Source organism: Dendrobates tinctorius, unplaced genomic scaffold (genome assembly GCF_039654945.1).
Source record: "Dendrobates tinctorius isolate UK_male_01 unplaced genomic scaffold, ASM3965494v1 ptg000034l, whole genome shotgun sequence".
Taxonomy (NCBI): domain Eukaryota; kingdom Metazoa; phylum Chordata; class Amphibia; order Anura; family Dendrobatidae; genus Dendrobates; species Dendrobates tinctorius.
The window spans coordinates 12,659,742-12,681,651 of NW_027361702.1; the positions used below are offsets into that span (position 1 = coordinate 12,659,742).

General features: G+C 45.4%; 1 protein-coding gene across 1 annotated transcript in view; it reads right to left on the bottom strand.

The window, feature by feature from the left end:
• The window catches only part of LOC141087541 (transmembrane protein 47-like), a 63,329-nt gene that overhangs the window by 17,052 nt on the left and 24,367 nt on the right, over nucleotides 1-21,910 (bottom strand). The window contains exon 2 of the mRNA XM_073573111.1: nucleotides 20,468-20,608. Coding sequence (XP_073429212.1) covers nucleotides 20,468-20,608 — 141 coding nt within the window. The remainder of the gene's footprint in view (nucleotides 1-20,467; nucleotides 20,609-21,910) is intronic.

The window sequence follows — 21,910 nt, forward strand, 5'->3', positions numbered from 1 at the left end:
ACTGGTTTGTCACTGAGCATCCACCGGGCAGCGAGGAGGGAGTGGTTACCATCTGTTGTTGTACCTCATCACCCGTTTGTGGGCTGGAGATACATTTTGTAGCCTCTGATCCGCTTCTTGATGCCCCCCAGTCTTGCATCTGCCCCTCCTGTGGCTCCTTCAAGATCACTTGGGTCTGACGATGAAAAAAAAGAAAAAAAAAACATCGCTCGAAGATAACTCATATATGGTGCTGATGTCACCATTCGTTTTGGGTTCTGTCATGGCTGAGTGTTTGTTGCCACGAAGACTCTGTCTAAATGCCCGTCAGTTACTAAAGTCCAATTTATCCCTCTGAAATTTGTGTTTCTTGCCGTTAATTATATCGTTTTCAAATTTATCTATGATAGTTTTCAACTGTAGCTTGAAAGGTGTGACCAAAATGGTATTATCAAAAGCCACAAGCTTATTCTCTCTGACTTTGATGTCCTCCTTCAATTAAGCCAAAAGTGCCTGGTCATGTGCTATCAACCTGTCCATTAACCCTCTGTCAGGAACAATATTCGCACTAACTCGTAATGGAACAATGTGCCTGTCAAGCGCAGGCTAGAAAAATGCCTAGAATATCTAATTTTCTCAATTTCAGTGATCTAAAAGTGATCAGAGACCTTCATAGGGATGTAATAAAAGAGACTACCGATTATCAGGTGCAAAACAAACCCATTTACTCAACATAAAAGTAATAACTTTGGTATACACAAATTTCAAAACTCTCACCAAATTGCCCCCAATTATATCAAGTAACGGTTATTAAAAAGAGAAAATTTTGGCACAAAAACATTTTCTAGGCACCTAGAATAATATTACACACAGAATTAATCTGAATTAGATCCTGAAGGTTCCCCAGAAAAAACACATTTGCAAAGCAAAGAGCAAGAATTGCAATACATTTTTACTTGTGTCAGGCAGATTGCATGATGACATTTGAGACATTCATAATTAGAAAGCCTTCTGTTCCCGCTTTCCATGGTGCAGGTGGTGCATCTCCTTCTTTTGGGAGGTGTTACAGGTGTTGGGTTTTCAGTATCAATATCTGGGCGGAATCTTTTGAGCCTAACTTGAAGGTCAGAGGGGATACCGATGGTTTTCATACTTCTCCTGCGTAGCTCTCCAAGCATTAGTTCATGGGCCAATTTTTTCAAGGTACAATCGTCTACGGAGTCGTTCAAGCTCGTTTTCAAGGTAAATGATTTGTGAATTTATACCACCCAAATTTAGCATAGCGAAAAATATGGCAATGATGGGAGTGATGGGGAGAAGGCACAGTGATGGGGTGATGGAGAAGGCAGTGATGGGGAGAAGACAATGATGGGGTGATGGTCGAGAGGGCAATGATGGGGTGGTGGGTGAGAATGCAATGATGGTGGTGGTGGAAAGGGCAATAAATGGGGGTGGTGGAGGAGGAGGAAATGATGGAGGTGGTGGAATGGGCAATGATGGGAGTGGTGGGGGAGAAAGCAAAGATAGTGGTGGAGAAGAAAATGATGGAGGTGGGGGAGAGGACAATAATGGGATGCGAGGGGAGGAGGACAATGAGGGGTGTGGGGGATTGGGATGGGAGGAAGGGGGACTTATAATGGCCTTAGGAACAGGGGGAGGTGGAGGAAGACATTATCGTTTATTATGTCTAACACAGTCCCTTAGTATATAGTGTACTCACTAATTCTGTATAACACCATCCTTAGTTACATAGTTTCCTCTTTTATTATGTATAACACCGCCCCTTATTACCTACCATCCTCTCTAGTTATATATGGTGCCATCCCTTATTATATAGCTTCCTCTGCTGTTATGTACAGTGCTGTCTCTTACATAGTGTATTCTTGTTATTTTTGTTATTCACAGCGCCCTCTTTTATTACATGGTCCCCTCTCTTGCTAGATATAAAATGACTGCTGATCGAGGAGCCGGTGACCAGACGACCAGTCCATCAGCTCCTCCATTAGAAAGGAAGCTTTCCCATGCTCCATCAGCCATCATTGCATTATACAGCTAACAAGACAGGACGGTATGTAATAAAAAACAGGGCTCTATATAATCCAATATGTAAGGGACGGAACTGTACATAACAAGAGAAGGCACTGTGTATGGGACAGCAATATACATAATAAAGGAGACTATGTAATATATACCTGTATGTGTGTGTGTGGCTATATAATATCAATAATCTATCTATCTATATATATATATACACACACACGTAGCTTTGACGCCATAAAAGGAGGGGGGCCCGGACACATTTCTTGCACAGGGACCCCAAGCTGTCAGTGTCCGCCCCCTGTCCGCCAAAATAATTTGTACTTTCTGGGTTTTTTTCTGTCACATTATTAAAAATTATTATTAAAAAAAGCCATTAGGTCTTCATCCAGCATCATCAAGCTAATACATACATATATATAGAGAACTGCAAGAAGTTGAAAGTCTAGAAATTTAGAAATAATAGCAGAGTTAGTAGCAGACTAAAAATTAGATCTTTGAGTGTAGTGTGGGCTCTTCGGATGCTTCCGAATTATCAACGACCAAAGGGGCGGCAAATTTTTCGACCGCCCCGGGCGCCACAAACAGTTGCTACGCCACTGGTTCCATACGTTTTTTTATGGGTGGATTCTTGTTCCATTTGGTTTTTTTTATCTTTTCCCATATAATAAGATTCTATATCTTCTTCCTCCTCATCACTGTCCCCATCTTGCTCTGTTTCAGAATTTAGTTCACAGACTTCCACCTCATCATGAGAATCAATCTCACTTTCTTCAAAATCTTCATTTATTGTGGGGTCTGCATCATCATCATCATCATCTAACAGCATGTTTCCCACTTCCTCAACATGATGGGGTTTTGAAAGATCATACATTTTCTTCTCCATTTCAGAAGATAATCTGAAGCAAGAGAGAGAATATGCATTAGGGAACAATGTGCCTGAGAAGCACACTTTCATTTGTAAGAAAATCTGCCTTATTTATATGAAATATCCACAAACCTTTCTCTATCCATTCATAAAACAAGCTAAATAAACAATAGTAATGACTAAAAACATTACATACCAACCTTATAAAGTGTGATGTGTTCGGGACCAATGAGCCTGAGAAGCCAGCACAGCTATATCTTCCTTCCTGAAGCTCTGCAGACCAACTGTGGTATCAGGTTTCACACAGCAGCTAGAGCCAGGAGACTATCTAGAGGGAGGGGGTTTTCTGAAAATCTGGTGAGAAGGGAGAAATGAAAGTAGAAGAGCTGCGCCTGTCAGATCCATTGTTCCTGACAGAGGGTTAAGAGCAATGAACCTTTAAGACCTTTTTCCCAAGTCTTCTGAAATGTATCATCCTCCTCCCAGGCAAGAACGATCTAAACCCTTAAGGGGGTTTTACACATAGCGATATCGCTAGCAATATCGCCAAAACGTCACTGATTTTGTGACGTTATAGTAATATTGCTAGCGATATCGCTATGTGTGATACTTACCTCCGACCGGCTCCCCGCTGTCCATTGCTGATTGCGCGAGAATGTCCGGCTCCATTTCTCGTCGGGCGCTTCCTGCTGGCCTTTCTGCTGTGGGAGACGAGCGACGCTGGACGCGGGCGGGAGGACGTCTGGATCGCTGTGTGTGAAAGGTTAGTATCGTGCGCTGCGTCGCTGCTGCATCGCTGTGAGATCTTCCTGTGTGGAAGCTCACTAGCGATCATTTAGCGATGCACCAGCGATCCTGACCGGGTCGTATCGCTGGTCGGATCACTGGAGCATCGCTAAATGTAAAAGGCCCTTTAGGTTCCGTGGTATTAATCCTGTGACCTTGTATTCCTCCCGGCTCCTTATGTTCCACCACATGTTAGTAAGAGATTTGTGTAAATTGATAAGTTCCCCAGTTAGTGTAGAAATACCACCATCACTACTGACCGGCTCCGCAAGGCCGCCATCCCGTCTTAAAGATACCCTGAGCCCTCTGGCTCCAGGCTGTCTCTCTGGCCAACACATCCATATTTGAAAAGAAATATCTTGAAAATTCAATCTATAATCTGTGGATGCGTTTTTTGAGGCCTTAGGGCTTATTTACGATGAGCCAGATAGAGTGCGTTTGGCTGAGGACAAGATGATGAGTGTCTGTCAAGGGGAGCACTCAGCCGAGTGGTTCTGTTCTGAATTTAGGCATTGGGCAGCTGAGGTTTCTTGGAGTGATGCCGCCCTTCAGGGGCTGATCCGTAGAGGCCTGTGTGAATGTCTGAAGGATGCCCTGGCACTCCATCCTCCACCTGACTCCCTGGAGGATGCCATGACCCAAGCGGTTCGCATGGATCGCAGTCTGCGGGCAAGAGGTGTTATGCAACTTGAAACATCATTATTCTCCAGTGGAGTTGAGACCCGGACTCCTCCAGTGGCTATGGAGGTGAGCGCTGTCACCTGTGATGAGACGGAAAGAAGACGCCGCTGAGAGAAGCAGTTGTGCTTCTATTGTGGGGAGTCTGGACATTGGAGGAAGGACTGCCCCTCCTGTCCGTCATCCTCCATGGTGGCGGGAAACGACTAGGTCTGGGTAGTAGTCGAGGAGGCTACCCAGACCTTCAGGTACCTTTTTCCTCAGACTACAGCCTTTGTTGACTGTGGCTCTGCTGTTAACCTGATTGATGCCCGGATTATGACTCTTAATAAGATAGGGACAGTCAGGCTTCAGGATCCTGTTAAACTTGTGACAATTAACTCGTCCTCTCTTACCCGGGATGGTATCTGTTTCAGGTCTGAACTTTTTTCGCTGAAAGTGGGTTCCACTCATGTGGAAAAATTAACTTGTCTTGTGTTAGATAACTTGCCTGTAGGACTGGTACTAGGGATGCCTTGGCTACAACGCCATAATAATACCATTGATTGGGTGACGGGGGAGATCACTCAATGGGGATGTAAAGATAAGTGTTGTAACCTGGGGCCTTTTGTTAACTCTGTTAAAACCGTATCTGTGTAGTCTGTCGGTCTGGAAGGTATTCCGGAGTACCTGAAGGATTTCGAAGACGTGTTTTCCGAAAGTGAGGCTGAGGTGCTGCCACCACATAGACCCTACGATTGTGCCATTGAGTTAGTACCTGGGGCCAAGTTACCTAAGGCTCAATTGTTCAATTTGTCTGGGCCTGAGCGCCAAGCCATGAAGGAGTACATAGCTGAGAGTCTCCGCAAAGGGCATATAAGACCTTCTGTGTCACCCGGGGCAGCAGGATTCTTCTTTGTGAAGAAGAAAGATGGTGGTTTGCGGCCGTGCCTCGACCTTAACAAGATAACGGTTAAGAACACTTATCTATTTCCCCTCATCCCAGACCTATGTAACCAGTTATCTGGGGCCCAATGGTTCTCCAAATTAGATCTCCGGGGGGCCTACAACCTGATAAGGGTTCGGGAAGGGGACGAGTGGAAAACTGCGTTCCTCACATCTGAGGGACTCTTTGAAAACCTGGTTATGCCCTTTGGGTTAACTAATGCCCCCGCTATTTTCCAGAACTTTATCAATGTTGTGTTTTCTGACCTGATAGGCCGTTTTGTTGTCATTTATTTGGATGACATTTTGGTGTATTCCCCGGACAGTCAGTCTCACTTACAACATCTACAGACAGTTCTCCAGTGACTCAGGGAGAACCACCTATTTGCTAAATTGGAAAAATGTTCGTTTTTCGTACAGGAACTGTCTTTTTTGGGGCTGATTGTATCTTGTGAGGGGTTTCGTATGGACCCTAAGAAGGTGCTGGCGATCGCAGACTGGGTTCAGCCTCATGATCTCAAGGGGCTCCAGCGCTTCTTAGGATTTGTAAACTATTACCGGAGAGTCATTAAAAGTTTCTCTCAAGTGGTTAAACCACTCACAGATCTTATCCAGAAGGGGGCTGATGTAAAAAATTGGTCGGAACTCGCTAACGAGTCCTTCTCAGCTCTTAAGAAATGTTTCATGTCCGCCCCGGTGTTGGTCCAGCCAGACCCGTCCAAACCATTTATTGTGGAGGTGGATGCTTCTGAAGTAGGGGTGGGGGCAGTGTTGTCCCAAGGTCCGGCCACCCTTACTAATCTCAAACCCTGTGCCTTCTTCTCCAAGAAGTTCTCATCTGCTGAGAGAAATTATGATGTAGGCAATAGAGAACTTCTTGCGGTCAAGCTGGCATTCGAAGAATGGAGGCACTTTTTGGAAGGGACGGCTCACCCTATCACTGTTATCACGGATCACAAAAATTTGGCATACCTTGAATCTGCTAAGAGGCTTACTCCTATACAAGCCTGTTGGTCACTTTTTTTTCCACGCTTTCAATTCTCCATTACTTTTCGACCAGGGTCCAAAAATGTTAAAGCGGATGCCCTGTCCAGAAGATTTGACCCGGTGTCTCCCCCCGAGCCGCCGTCCTCCATTCTTCCCCCAGGGGTGGTAGTGGTGGGGGTCTCATCAGAGTTGGAACAAGAAATTTTGAGGGCTCAGTTCCTAGCTCTGACGACCAGGCCAGGGGATAAATTGTTTGTTCCGGATTTATTGCGGCCTAGACTTCTGCAGGAGTTCATGAGTCTAGGTTGAGTGCTCATCCCGGTATCACGGCCACTAGAGAGGCAGTAGCCAGGATTTTTTGGTGGCCTTCACTGGGGTCCGATGTCAAGCAATTCATTGCTGCTTGTGGAGTTTGTGCCCGTTCCAAAAGCTCGCATAACCGGCCGGCTGGGGAACTCATACCTTTACCGGTTCCTGATAGGCCATGGACTCATCTCTCCATGGATTTTATTACTGGTCTTCCACCTTACAGGGGCAATACCGTGATCTGCGCGGTGGTGGATAGGTTTTCAAAATAGACCCATTTCATTCCCTTGGCAGCACTACCCTCAGCAGAAACATTGTCAAGGTTGTTCGTGCATCATGTGGTCCGATTGCATGGGGTACCCCTGAATGTGGTGTCTGACAGAGATGTGCAGTTTGTGGCCAAATTTTGGAGGGCATTCTGTATGAAATTGGGCATCTCACTCTCCTTCTTGTCGGCATATCACCCGGAGTGTAATGGTCAGACGGAACGTACCACTCAATCTCTGGAACAAATTCTCAGGTGTCTGACCTCCGCCAGACAGGAGGATTGGTGTGATGCGTTACCGTTGGCGGAATTCGCTTTTAACAACTGGGTGAGTCAGTCCACCAACATGTCCCCATTCCAAATCAATTATGGGTTTAATCCTCATTTTGGGGAGTTTTCACGGGTGGATTCCGGTTGTCCAGGGGCAGAGGGGTCCGTCCAATGGTTAAAAAAGCTCTAGGCTGAAGTCCAGCGTAATATCTCTCGGGCCCAGGGGAGGTACAAATATTTTGCTGACAAAAAGAGGGCCCTGGGACACATGTTTCAGGTGGGGGAGAAGGTTTGGCTTTCCACACGTAACATCAACTTGAAGGTACCGTCAGCTAAATTGGGACCAAAGTTCATTGGTCCGTACGAGACTGTGGAGATAGTCAACCCGGTGGCATATAGGTTGCGTCTCCCCGCCTCCTTAAAGATATCCAATGTGTTCCATAAATCTCTGTTGAAACCCGTGGGGTCTGTCAAGGAGGACTCTGAGTCTGTTGTTCCTCTAGTGTTGGTGGAGGGTCACTTGGATTATGAGGTTGGACATATTGTGGACTCTCGGCGGGTGCGTCGCTCTTTGCAGTACCTGGTCCACTGGAAGGGATATGGACAGGAGGATCGCTCATGGGTTCCTGCTCACTCTGTACATGCAGATCGCCTGGTTCGGGCTTTCCATGCCAAGAACCCGGGGAAGCCTGGGGGTCCAGAGGCCCCCCATTGAGAGGGGGGTACTGTCATGATCCCAGTGCAGGTTTTGACCTGCATGTCAGGGGTTAATGTCTTGAGCTCAGAGCAGGCTTTGACCTGCACACCTGGGGTTAATTATTGTGGCCTCTGTTTGGTTCAGGCAGAGCTTTTTATTGCCCTGAGATACTCCAATCCCTGTCAGTTATACTTTCGCCCTTGGCATTGTGTGGTGACACCTGAGTGTGTTTGTGCTGTGTTCTGGTTGCTTGATTCTCTGTGTATGACTCGGTCTGTTCTCTGGATATTGCTTTGGATTCTGCTTGGTACCTTCTATGTCTGTTTTGGTTTTGACTTCTGCTTGGCCCTGACTATCCGTTCTGTCTCATCCCTGGTACTTTACTGATATCTCTGTGTATGACCTCCGTTTTGCCTGACTCTGAGTATTTCTGTATAGTGTCCTGCCATCTCTGAAAGCAGGACGCTAAGCCCCGCCCCCTTGCAGTCACAGGACCGTAGGTCCTGTGACTGCTTGCTAAACTTCAGCGTCCACAGGTCCCGTGTATTTGTACTTTCCGGCTGTACCTGACCCCGGGCCCCCCTCCAGTGCGGGTGAGTCCCTGCTCAGCGGAGGCTGCACGCCGGCACTGACAGGACCCTGACAGCTAGGCTTACTGAGATGGGGAAGTGGAAGAAGTCCCTGCTGAGAAGAGATAGACTGGAGCAGGCATGTCCCATTCGGCGTCTCGTAGGTTTGACAGAAGAGTCTGAACGGCTGGGGAGCATTAATATGCATCACGGGTTCCCTTTGCCACAGATTCAGGACCCCCGCATCTCCCACTACAAGCGCCCACAGATGCCAGTGACACCAGATGACAGGCCAAAAATCAAGGCAGTAGTGCCGCTAACTGCAGTACCGCCTGAAATTGAGGAACAACATTCCTTGGTAACAGCTGCAACTCCTATAATGATACACAGCAAAGGAACAACAAGGTTTACCCGTACAGGCCTCCAGACAATGCACTATCAGGGTGCAGTGGACCCATATAATTAGGATAGCAACACAGGTGCAAAAATACCAACAAAATAACCTGCTCACATCCTACCAATATATGGAGGGGGCGGTTATCTGGTATATAGATGCACATGAAAATTGTGTTTGAAACCAAATGGGCCCAGCTGCACTCTGAAAAAAAGTGCAAAGAAAACACATTTAAAAAAATGTGGAGTAATAGCTGATATTTTGGCCAAAATACGTGAGCCCGTAACCTGCGTCAAAGATCTCCACGTTACCAGCTGCAACTCCTGCAGAATCACAGGCAGCAGAGATATCACCAGCAGCAGCTGATGTGCTACCTACACAGGTAGATGCCAACCTCAATCCAGGAGAAGAGGAGTACCTGCAATTTGTGGCCAGTAAGCAGGAAGAGGATTTCCAGAAGTTCTTCCCTGGATGCAGCCCAAGTCAACAGCTTCCAGTACCCCAGGAGGGGACCACCAACACTAAAGATAACTAACTAACTCTGTTACCCAGGAGGGTATTTACACCATTGTGCCTGTTTTTCTATTTTTTCTATTTTTGTTATCATGATGTTTCCAGTTTTGTTGCCCAGTTTTTTTTGGCAGCGTCTTTATTACTGAACTGTGGAGATCATGGACACTGAATGATCCAGAACTGTAATGTAAATAGTTGCACCTCTTTAGGTGCCCTTTCTTGGTTTTACATAAGTATTTTAAGAATAAGGACTACCTCACTAAAAATAAGGACATTTCAAGACATTTTGGCTGGATCAATGTCTATATTGCACTTATTGATAATGTTTAGCATTTTTGATAGAAGAAGTGAATAGTGAATGTTTTATAGAAGTTAGACTAATGCTTTGATATCTGAATAAAGATTTAAAAATTTGCAGGTGATGAACCAGGCATCAGCGGTTGTCACTTAAGGTTAATAATAATAGTAGAAAGTAGAAAATGTGAAAGAAGAGATGATGAAGAAATGTGTTGACGATAATACTTGAAGTGGTAGTGAGTTACTGCCAAAAGCACTTTTGAATTAGGTACAGTATTAAGACATAGATAGTTAAAATTGTTTGCAACGTTCAAGAGTGAGTGCCTCCCACATTGGGAAGTTTAGATAAGAACTGTTTATTTAGCACTACAAAATTTTGTATGTTCCTGTATTTGTCCATCTTTTCTTCTTTTTCAGCCCGCGGACGTGCTGTGTTTAACAGGGGGTATGTGGCGCCCCTGAGGGTTCAGTCGCCACAGAGGTACTGCACCTCCTCCTGATGTGTGGTACCCCACCATCCAGGTAGGGTGGAGACACCTGACCACACTCCAACACCTGCATCCCACATAACATAGTAGTGTAGCAAAGCACCCTTTGGTGGCTCCCTGCTTGGAACACGAAGCGTGCTGGGAGGCGGGTGGAGTTTAGTTTGCACTCAAAGAGCGGAAAGAGTGTAGGATTTGGGTAGTTAGTCACAGGAGTCTGACTAGGTCAGTCTGTGAAAGAAGATCTCCTGAGTGGGATGGATGAAGGAAGTGCTGCAGCAGGCCTCAGTGACCTGGGTCTGCTGGCACAGGAAAGAGATATTCAGAAAGCCTAATTCTCTATAAGAAAGAAAGATTAGAACGGAACGTAAGGAGAACTAAGGACTAGGGTTAGAGCAGAACCCTTCCCAGTTCTAAGTGCATGGCCGGGGTCCGGTCCCTGAGGTTGTATGGATACTAATGGTCCTGCAGCAGACACCGGAGGAATAGAAGTTGTCACCACTTTATTCCCACACAAGACTTGGGGGCACAACAGCATCGTGAGTGAGCCGGGATGAGGTAGTAAGGAGTCCCCGAAGCAGGCTACAGCTGTCTTCCATACAAGTAGAGTTCTGAGAACATCAGAAAGGAGGAACTCCAGTGTATCTCAGTACTGTGAGTACTTCAATAAAGGTGCTAAGAGGGAGACGTTCAGAAAAGGCACATATGTTGGCGGAGTGTTGGAAAGGAGTACTTCATCTTGCCTGGAAGTTGGCTGAGCTCCTGACCCAGAGGACACTGTGCGGATGCGGGCCCTTGTACCACGATAGACTGTGAGTAATGCTTTGGAACTACATGCCCTGATGTCCTCCACTTATTCCTGCGTCAACCTGCCCGGCACTGTTACATCCCCTGCGCCTGACACTACACCATCTACGTGTCACTTCACCTACTCTGCCCTGGGACTACATCCCTGCCTGTGGAGGGCTATAACATCATTGCTGCACCACACCATCTGTCCCAGAGGATCTGTTTGCAGCGTCGGCTTAACATCTGCATTGCCGAACACCACAGGTTGCGTCACGAATCACTCATAAACTTTCATCACCTTAAGCACACTGAACATTCCCCTTTTACAATGGTTGCCCAGGGCCACGGGCCGGGTCCCAGCTGCCGTGACATCTCCCATTGAAGCTCATCGGGCCCGGTACCGAGTACCCCCACAGCCCTGGGAGGGTGACCCAAAGACGCATGTAAAAAAGATGCCTATGGTGGCACAACATGTGTGGTCCTAAGAGCCGGACCCAAGGAGAATAAATAAAGTAAATCCCACTAGGGAAACAAATATGAAAAGGACTCCCTGGGTCCACAAATGTATCAATCCCTGTGTTGCTGAATGAGAGCTGCTCTGAATGGAGATCAGCACAAAAAGAATATGCTAATGATCAAAGGGATCAGATACTAAAGAAACTGGTGTCCAAAGGTGGGTCCCATGGCGTCATACTACCTGCAAACAGGCCTAAATAGACCCAGCAGAGAAAGAGACCTGTGGGCGGTGAAGGCTGTGCTGCAAATAGGATGGTGGAGCAGACAAGGGCACAAGATGTGCCCAACGAGTGTCGCCAGAGAAACTGGCTAGTCAGGGGTGGTAGCAATAGTGCAGTGATGCGTGTTATAAATACCTTAACTAATAAGGCAGCCAGGAGACAGCTGAGAGCGGGCTCATGCATTGCACGATGTCGGCGTCCAACTGAAAGTGAAGTATCGCAGCTGTATAAGCTATGGACGCCGGAGAGAATAATGCGTATGCGCAGTACACATATACATATTTGGTATCGCTGTGTTCATAATCACCCAATCAATAAAAAAAAGATTAACCCGATCTCTAAATGGCGTAGTGAGAAAAAAAGTCAAAACATCAGAATTATGTTTTTTTGACCGCCGCGACAATGCATTAAAATGCAATAACGGGCGATCAAAAGATCGTATCTGCACAAAAATGGTATCATTAAAAATGTCATCTCAGTGCGCAAAAATAAGCCATCAGCCAATCCGAGATCACGAAAAATGGAGACGCTACGAGTCTCAGAAAATGGCGCAATTTTTTTTTTTTAACAAACTTTAGGTTCTTTTTTATCTAGGTGGTGAAAAAAAATACCAAACATGTTTGGTGTCTAAGAACTCGCAATGACCTGGAGAATCAGAATGGCAGGTCATTTTTAGCATTTATTGAACCTAGTAAAAAAGCCAAACAAAAATTAAGTGTGGAATTGCATTTTTTTTTGCATTTTCACTGCACTTGCAATTTTTTTCCCGTTTTCTAGTGCACGACATGGTAAAACCAATGGTGTCGTTCAAAAGTGCAACTCGTCCCTCAAAAACCAAGCCTTCACACAGCCATATTGATGTATTGATGGAAAAATAAAAAAAATATGGCTCTGAGATGAAGGGGAGCAAAAAACGTAAACGCAAAAATGAAAATACCTCAGGGGGTTAAGGAGTTGAATATACAATTTGCTGAAAAGGAATATCCCCACAAATTAATTGATAAAGCCTTTCAAAAAAGCAATGCTTCTTGATCAAGAATTATGCCTCACCAATAGCAAGAAAAACAATATAAAAGACAACCCCTTCAAATTAAGTTTGATTACTACCCACAGTAAGGCCGGGGTCACACTAGAGAGGAATACGGACGAGTGAGAGGCGTTAAAAGCACGCATTACACACGGACAACAGCCGTATATTTCTCGTCCGTATTCTACAGTCCGTGCCAATCGCAGCATGCTGGGATTGTCAGCGTACTACGCCCGTAGTACGCCAATGAAAGTCTATGTGTGCGCTAAAAATACGCATTACACACGGACCACACGTGTGACCGTCGAGAAATACGCACCCGGTGTCTTTTAGAAAAGCCGGCAATTCAGTGCGCTATACAGTAAACTCACACTGACAGGTTTAATAAAGAAACAAAAGAATAGATATATACACATAGAATGCATATATATATATATATATATATATATATATATAGTATATATATATAAACATGTCATTGAGACACACACATATATATATATATTTCACAGAGTTCTTCATAGCAGAATAGCCGCTAATTCAATTGCCGACTTCTGTCAAATCATTCCCCAACCCGAAATGAAATGACACATGGTTTACAATCAGTAAACCATGTCATTTCATGTTTTTTTTATATGTCCCTGACTAATAATTAGATGAGGGTTTGTGTGCAAAATTTGGGAGGTGTAGGTGTTATTTTAAGGGGTTAATTCGTTGTAAAAAAAAAAAGCGTGGGCTCCCGCTGTAATTTGTCAACCAGAGAGGTTAAGCAGGTGAGTGGGGGCAGATTTTAATAGCCGTGAGAGGGACCATTGTTTTTGGCCTCCCCTGGCTACAAAAATCTGCCCCCAGACACCCCAGAAATGGCGCATCTATAATATGTGCCGATTCTGGCACTTATCCTCTCTATTCCCATTGCCCTGTAGCGGTGCCGAATGGGTTATTATAACAAAGGGTTAATGTCACCATTCGATCGTAAGGTTGGAGATACATCTCAACGCATCTCTGGCAAAAGCACTTATTCACTGAGATACGACTATTGGCTGCAGACCTACTACATTGCAAGACGAACTGAATCATAATATAGGACACGGTGAGGCTATCTTTTTGGGTTTTTTTTTACCAAGAGATAAATTAATTTTAAATTGTACTCTTTTTTGATCACACAACAGGGAACCATAAAAACTGGCCCTGATCATGTTCTCCAGGTCTCAGCTATCCTCGCTAGCCGAGACCTCAGAGATTTTCCGACGCTGGCGAGCGCTACAGCCTTATTTCTCAGCACTGTTAAGAAGTGTCTCATCTGACCTGAGCCCCTTCTTCCGGATGTCATGTAGGGGACAGTGCTATCCTCCATCCAATCTCATTGAGTTAGGGATAGTTTGCAAAGAAGAAGGGACAAATATTTCAGCCTCTAGATGTGCAAAGCTGCTAGAGTCAGACCCCAAAAGACTGTAGCAGTAATCGCACTTAAGGCCTCTTTCACACATCAGGTTTTCGGCGTCAGGCACGATCCGGCGCTTTTGACTAAAACCGGATCCGGCGAAATGCAATGCCGGATCCGGTTTCCCCCCCATTGACTTGCATTAGAGCCGGATCGAGCCGGATGGCCATGCGTTTCATCCGATTTTCGCCGGATCCGGCAATGTGACGCGATCCAGCGTCTGGAAAAAACGGCTACTGTAACGTTTTTTGTCTCCGGCGAAAAAGCCGGACACGCCGGATCCGGCGTGTCCGGCTTTTTCATACAATGAAAGCCTATGAGCGCCGCAATGCGCCTGATCCGGCGACAGCCGGATCCGGCGGCCGGATCCGGTTTCTTTGGTCTGAGCATGCTCAGTAGCTCTGCCCACAGGACATATATAAAAGCAAGACAATGGGACCCTCAGCCACACCCAACATGCCACCCAAGCCAAGAACCAGGAGCAGGAGAAGGCAGCAGACATCTGCAGCAGCAGCACCATCAGCACCACCCCAAATGGAGCAGCATGCTGAACAACGGGAGGGGAGTCCAGCAACAGATGAGAGACGGTAATTATCAAATCCCCCATTCCTCCAAACTAGGGCTATGGAATATCAAGATATTCATTGGCCCTTTGTTTCTCTTTATTCAACAGCCGCCCAATAGATGCAGCAGCAGCAGCAGCAATGGCAGCAGCAGAAACACCACCCACAGCCATGGAGTCTGGCCATGAGGAAGACAGCACATCTTCTGGGAGCCCTCCCTCGCATCGTCAGCGTTTGACGGTAAGTTTTTATTTCCAAAATCCATCATCTCTGTAATATATGTGTATTCATTGCCTTTTATTTCAAAACAGGAATCACAAGATGAAGAGGAGCTCCCAGAAGAAGAAGGAAGGGGTGGACAGACACTTGGAGTGGGCTCACAATTGGTAAGTTTTTTGCATCAAACGCAGAAACACAACATCACACTACACACAACACATAGAAAACAATGTTCTGCAGACCACACACAGCAAACAAATGCCTACATCCAAAGACATAACATTTTTTGTTTTCTTCTCTAGTCTTCCCAATCTGGTGCTCGGCCAAGAGGTCCTCGCAGTGCCTCCCAGGGTCGTCGGCGACAGCAACGCGGCGGTCACCAGCGTGTAAGTATAAATATTTTTGCTTTGTTTTTTTTGCACTTTTTATTTCATTTCTTTTGTGGAGGCTAATTATGTTATTTTTGTCTTTTTCTTTAACAGCCTTCACAGCGTGCTCCCGACTCTGACGGTGAGGATGGAGGGATTGATGTGGACCGCCTCATCGATCTCGTCAGAGAAAGGGAGCCGCTCTGGAATATGGCTGACTGCCGCCACGCTGACCTGATCGTTACCCGACGACTCTGGGAGGAAATCTGTTCGCTCCTTGTGGACCGCTGGGAGGACCTCGAAGCTCGGGCCCAGATTAAAGAGCATAAGTATATACAGTACCGGTTGCTTGATTTAAACCAGTGTTTCCCGAACTCCAGTCCTCGTGGTCCCCACGGATCATGTGTTCAGGATTTCTATTTACTTTGGAAATCCTGAAAACATGACCCCTGGGGACCATGAGGACTGGAGTTTGGGAAACACTGATGTTGTATACTAACCACTTTGTCCTTTCTCGTTTCAGGGGAGAGAATTGTGAAGCGGTGGCGGTCTGTGAGGGATCGTTTCAAGAAGGAGTTCAATAAAGAGATGCGGGCCCCAAGTGGATCTGGAGGACGCAGGAGCAAGTACAAGTACGCACGAGCCCTGTCGTTCCTCCGGGAGACAATGCTCACCAGAAGGTAAATATTACACACCACATGTGACAAAAAAAGTTTAGATGTAACTTTTTTTTTTCAGCCAGGGCCATACCATGTCACTATTTTAATTGTTTTTTTTTCTCTTTATTCCACAGCACGGTGAGCAGCACTCGGGAGCCTGCACGATTGGACCCTTCTGAGGCGATCCCTGAGGAGACCGGCACCGAGGGACACTTCGACCGCCCCGGTACATCTGCACCTTCCCAGCCTTCCCACACATTCGACCCATCTGTCCCATCCACCAGCACAGGAGCATCGTGACCGCCTACATTACATGAAGCTGCTGGTGAGGAGATCGCTTTCCCTTTACCCCACCCTTCTGCCCCTGCCACCTCTAGTACACCTGCGGGTACTGGGCGGCAGCGGCAGAGGGGTCAGGAAAAGAGTTATGCGCCAGAGTTCTTGCATCTGAATGCATCTTTCCAGAACTGTCTAAAAGTCTTGTCAGAGCAAATCTCCGCAGGCTTTCAGCAGATCAACTCCAGCATTCTGGAGGTGAAGACACTTCTGCAAACCATGCATTCAGAAGCAAGTTCTTCGCCAAACCACACCTTTTTCAGGTCTGTTGTGGAGCGCATGGCAACACTATCTCCTACCCAGCAGATGCATGTAATGCATTCGTGCCACGGTGCTCTACAGCAGGTTACCTCCCAACCTCCACCTCCCACCACTGTAGTTCCTCCACCTGCACCCCCTCCAGCCACTTTCCATCCTCCCCCTCCTATTACATCTGCACCCCCTCCAGCCACTTTCCATCCTCCCCCTCCTATTACATTTGCACCCCCTCCAGCCACTTTCCATCCTCCCCCTCCTATTACATACCAGCAACCTCCCCAGTACCAGCAACCTCCCCAGTACCAGCAACCTCCCCAGTACCAGTCATCTCCCCACTTCCAGCAACCTGCCCCGTATCAAACTCCTTCCCCGTACCAAACTCCTTCCCCGTACCAAACTCCTTCCCCATACAACTTTCCATCAACATCATCTGCTCCTACAGTCCCTGCCCAACCCTCCACTCCACCGCCCACCACCTCTTCTGCCTCCCACATGTCCACCCATTCTGTAGCTTTTTCCACACCATCACCTCTAACTGTTCCTTCCCCACCACGATCCCAATCCTCTCTCCACACTCCCAGTGTCGAAGTGTCCCGCAGCCCCTCCAGCAGTATTTCCACCCCACACTACACAGATTTATGATGTGTTTTGTAATAAAAATGCCCATGTTTTTTTCAAACCTTTATTAAAAAAGTTTTTTTAACTTTAAAAACAGTTTACAAACAAAAAAATATTTTAAATAAAAGTTAAATTATTGTTTACACTGGTTGTCTGTCATTTCTTTCTGCGGCGAAATATGTTTAAAAAAAAGGTTAAATAAAGGGTATTTAAAAGGTAAAAAGGTATTCAAAACCAGGTATATAACTGTGGGTAAATTTTAGCTTTTTGCCACAGTTGTGTTCCTGGTTGTGTTTGAAGCAAAGTATTTCACCTAAAAAGTTGTGTTTATTGTTGGTGATTTCATAACAATGTACACAACTTTTGTTAAAAGGTGAAATACTTTGCATAAAACACAACCAGGTACACACCTGTGGCCTAAAGCTAAAAATAGAGACCATGACAAGATAGCCAACTTTGGTTGGCAAAGGTATATACTGTTGGTACAGAAGGTACACAAGTTTGGTTAGGGCACAAATCTTTCACACTCTGTCATCCTGCCAGTGTACTCTGCCTTGAGGTGACATAAAGTATAGTGCAAAATTGTCCCTCATTACTGAAACCGTCACAGAACTTCTAGTGGTAATGTCATGGTAATCTTGCAAGGTGGTTTCTTCAGAGGTGTCCTCAATGGAAATGGGTTCCTTGCAGATAACAAAATTGTGGAGTACCACGCAAGCTTTGATCACCTCGTCAACAGTTTCTGTCTTGAGGTTGATCGCAGTCAATAGGACCCGCCATTTGGCTGTCAGAATACCAAAGGTACATTCAACCATTCTTCTTGCTCTTGTGAGGCGGTAATTAAAAATGCGTTTTGGTCTTGTCAATCCTCTGCTAGAGTATGGTTTCAAAAGGTGTTCTGACAGCTGGAAGGCTTCATCCCCTACACAGACAAATGGCATAGGTGGACCAGATGTTTGCGGCAGCGGTCTAGGGGGTGGGAACTGGAAGGTGTTTCCATACAGTTTACTCCCCATGGCAGACAGTTTGAAAACTTGAGAGTCATTGGAGCGGCCATAGGCCCCAATATCCACAGCAATAAATTTGTATTCCGCATCAGCGATGGCCATGAGGACAATTGAAAAATATTTCTTGTAATTGAAATATTCCGATCCCGATCCGGCTGGCTTTACAATGCGGATATGTTTCCCGTCCACAGCGCCCAAGCAGTTGGGAAACTGACATATCTGTTGAAACTTGTCAGCAATTTCAATCCACCTCTCCGTTGTGGGCTCTGGTAAAAACTCTTCAGCTAAGGAGTCCCACAGTGCACGGCATGTGTACTTCACTATTCCTGATATGGTGGAAATCCCGAGTCTGTACTGGAAATGCAGTGACGAAAGGGATTCTCCAGTTGCAAGAAATCTGTGGGGAATTAAAAAACAATCAATTAGTTTAAAATCACAGCATTACATACCAAAACTCAGCTATAACACTTGGAGATACAAACTACCACCAACAAGATTGCAGTGAAAGTGTGCTCTGATGCGAGCATATCCAATAAATGTGGCTTACCTTAAAGTCACCATCAGACGCTCTGCGGGTGAAACAGAGAAGCGGCAATAGGTGTCTGCTTTTCTTATGAGGTGTGCAATGCGCTCCACCAAGTAATCAAAATTCTCCATTTTCATCCGAACATATCCAAAAAATTTATCCGGGTTTCGTCGAAGGTCCATGCAGAGTGTAGAATAGACCCCACGCGTCATTCTCTTGGCTGTGATGGGGTGGATCCACAAACGTCGTCTACGATGCCTGATGCGCTGCTGTCTCGCTCTCTCCTTCTCCAGAACAATCACCCTCAAACGATTCGCCTCCGCTATAAAATCCGCCAAATTCTTCAAAATATTTCCAATGACAACATCCATCTTCGCCAGTAACTTGCTCTTCTCTCCAACCTGCACTTTCTCCTCGACAACCTGGCAAAGAAGGGCTGTAGGAACACTCTATATATAGTTTTCCAGTAGCCAATCCCGTTCGGAAGGCCACAAGGGTCAATTTTAAAAACCGGATCCGGCGTAATCCGTCGAAAAACGGATAGAAAAACGGATGAACCGGATGAGATGGATCCGGTTTTGTCTGTCAAGAAAAAGACGGATCCGGCAGAAAACCGGATCCGTCACATCCGGTTTTACTAAACATTTGCCGGATCCGGCGTTCCGGCACGACGCCGGATCGTGCCTGACGCCGAAAACCTGATGTGTGAAAGTAGCCTTAGGTGGTCCTGCAAAGTACTCGGTGTGCTGAAAACAAATGCACCTCACAATTTTCAGATTTATATTTTTTAAATATTTAGAAAACCTTGTATCATTTATTTACACTTCACAAATACTTTCCCTACGCAACCTACCACATGGGGCTGCACACTGAAATAAGATAGGTAACTGGGGAATAAAGGTGAACTCACCAGACTGTGTACAGGACCTGTCCCATGTGACTGAGGGGGATAGGCCAGGGCGGAGCCAGGCGCCGACGACCAGCGGGGACAAAGAAAACCAGAGACAAGCCAATGTGTGCCAAGGTCAAAACCGAGAGATGCGGGAGGTACCGTGGACTGAGACGTTGGGGTAATCAAATCAAAGCCAGAGGTCAAAATGTCAGAACGAACAGTGTGGTACAATAGGGACAAACTGTAACAGAGTAACAATAGCCAAGCCAGGAGGTCAGAACCGAAGAAGACAATAGTACTAAAACTTGAGACAGACAACAGAGTGAGTGAGCGGACAGACTAGGTCATACACGGGAGGCAATCAAGCAATGCAGTATGCAAGCACACCAGGGGGTAAGACACACAGTCAGAAAAACAGACAGAGAAACTTAACCAGGAAGGGGTATATATGTCCCTCCCAGATCCAAAAAGAGGCACACAACATTAACCCCATGACAGCAGGGGTGTAACCCCATCCGTAACCATGACAGGTATCACAAAATCCCAATAAAATCCATTTAATTTGTGGGTATAACATGAAAAAAATGTGGAAAAGTTCACAGGGTATGAAGACTTTTTCAAGGCACTGTATATTAAGCTGTCACGCTCGAGTCGGGAGACCTGCGGCCAGTCTGTACATTGCAGTCTGATCTCAGTCCAATTTGCATACATGTCTGAATGCGCCCAAAGACTTGCTGAAGGGTTTTTCTAAGGCCATGTTCACATGGTCAGTATTTGTATCTAAAACCAGTAGAGGAAAAATCAGAGGAAAAGTATCCGAGAAACATGCGCTCTTCTCCATGAAACTTTTGTCGTTTCGTCTGGACATTTTTAAAAAGTTTCTGGGACAGCAGGTTCATTCTACTCACTGATATACAGGTTGATTTCCCAATTTTCTCCAGTCCATAATTATTAATTATTACACATTACCTGATGCAAGAAGCAGGAGAGACATACTGCAAAATCTCAAGGGCTGCTTCATTTGGCAGATCCATAGCACACAAACTATAAACCAAACTCCGCAAATGAGTGTAGCACAAAACACCAACACCAGGGTAGCCATTTGCCAGTCTGTGAAAGAAATACAAAATACAATTTACAATTGTTATCGAAACATGACACAGAACACAGGTTCAGTGCGGGAAATAAGTATTTGATCCCTTGCTGATTTTGTAAGTTTCCCAAATGACAAAGACATGAACAGTGTATAATTTTAACCCCTTAACCCCCAAGGGTGGTTTGCACGTTCATGACCGGGCCTATTTTTACAATTCTGACCACTTTCCCTTTATGATGTAATAACTCTGAAACGCTTCCATGGATCCCGGTGATTCTGACAATGTTTTCTCATGACATATTGTACTTCATGATAGTGGTAAAATTTCATTCAAACAACTTACGTTTATTTGTGAAAAACCAGAAATTTGGCGAAAATTTTGAAAATTTTGCAATTTTCCAACTTTGAATTTTTATGCCCTTAAATCACAGAGATATGGCACACAAAAAACTTAATAAGTAACATTTTACATATGTTTACTTTACATCAGCACAATTTTGGAACCAAAATTTTTTTTTGTTAGGAAGTTATAAGGGTTAAAAGTTGACCAGCGATTTCTCATTTTTACAACAACATTTTATTTTTACGGACCACATCACATTTGAAGTCACTTTGAGGGGTCTATATGATAGAAAATACCCAAAAGTGACACCATTCTAAAAACTGCACCCCTCAAGGTGCTCAAAACCACATTCAAGAAGTTTATTAACCCTTCAGGTGCTTCACAGGAATTTTTTGAATGTTTAAAAAAAATGAACATTTAACTTTTTTTCACAAAAAAATTACTTGAGGTCCAATTTTTTTCATTTTACCAAGGGTAACAGGAGAAATTGGACTGCAAAAGGTATTGTGCAGTTTCTCCTGGGTACGCTGATACCTGATATGTGGGGGGGAACCACTGTTTCGGCGCATGGCAGAGCTCAGAAGGGAAGGAGCGCCGTTTGACTTTTTCAATGCAAAATTGGCTGGAATTCAGATCGGACGCCATGTCACGTTAGGAGAGCCCCTGATGTGCCTAAACAGTGGAAACCCCCCACAAGTGACCCTATTTTGGAAACTAAACCCACCAAGGAACTTATCTAGATATGTGGTGAGAACTTTGAACCCACAAGGGCTTCACAGAAGTTTATAATGTACAGCCGTACAATTAAAAAATCATATTTTTTCCAAAAAATTATCTTTTCACCCCCAATTTTTATTTTCCCAAGGGAAACAGGACCCTAAAAGTTATTCTGCAATTTGTCCTGAGTACGCTGATACCCCATATGTGGGTGTAAACGACTATTTGGGCGCATGGCAGAGCTCGGAAGGGAAGC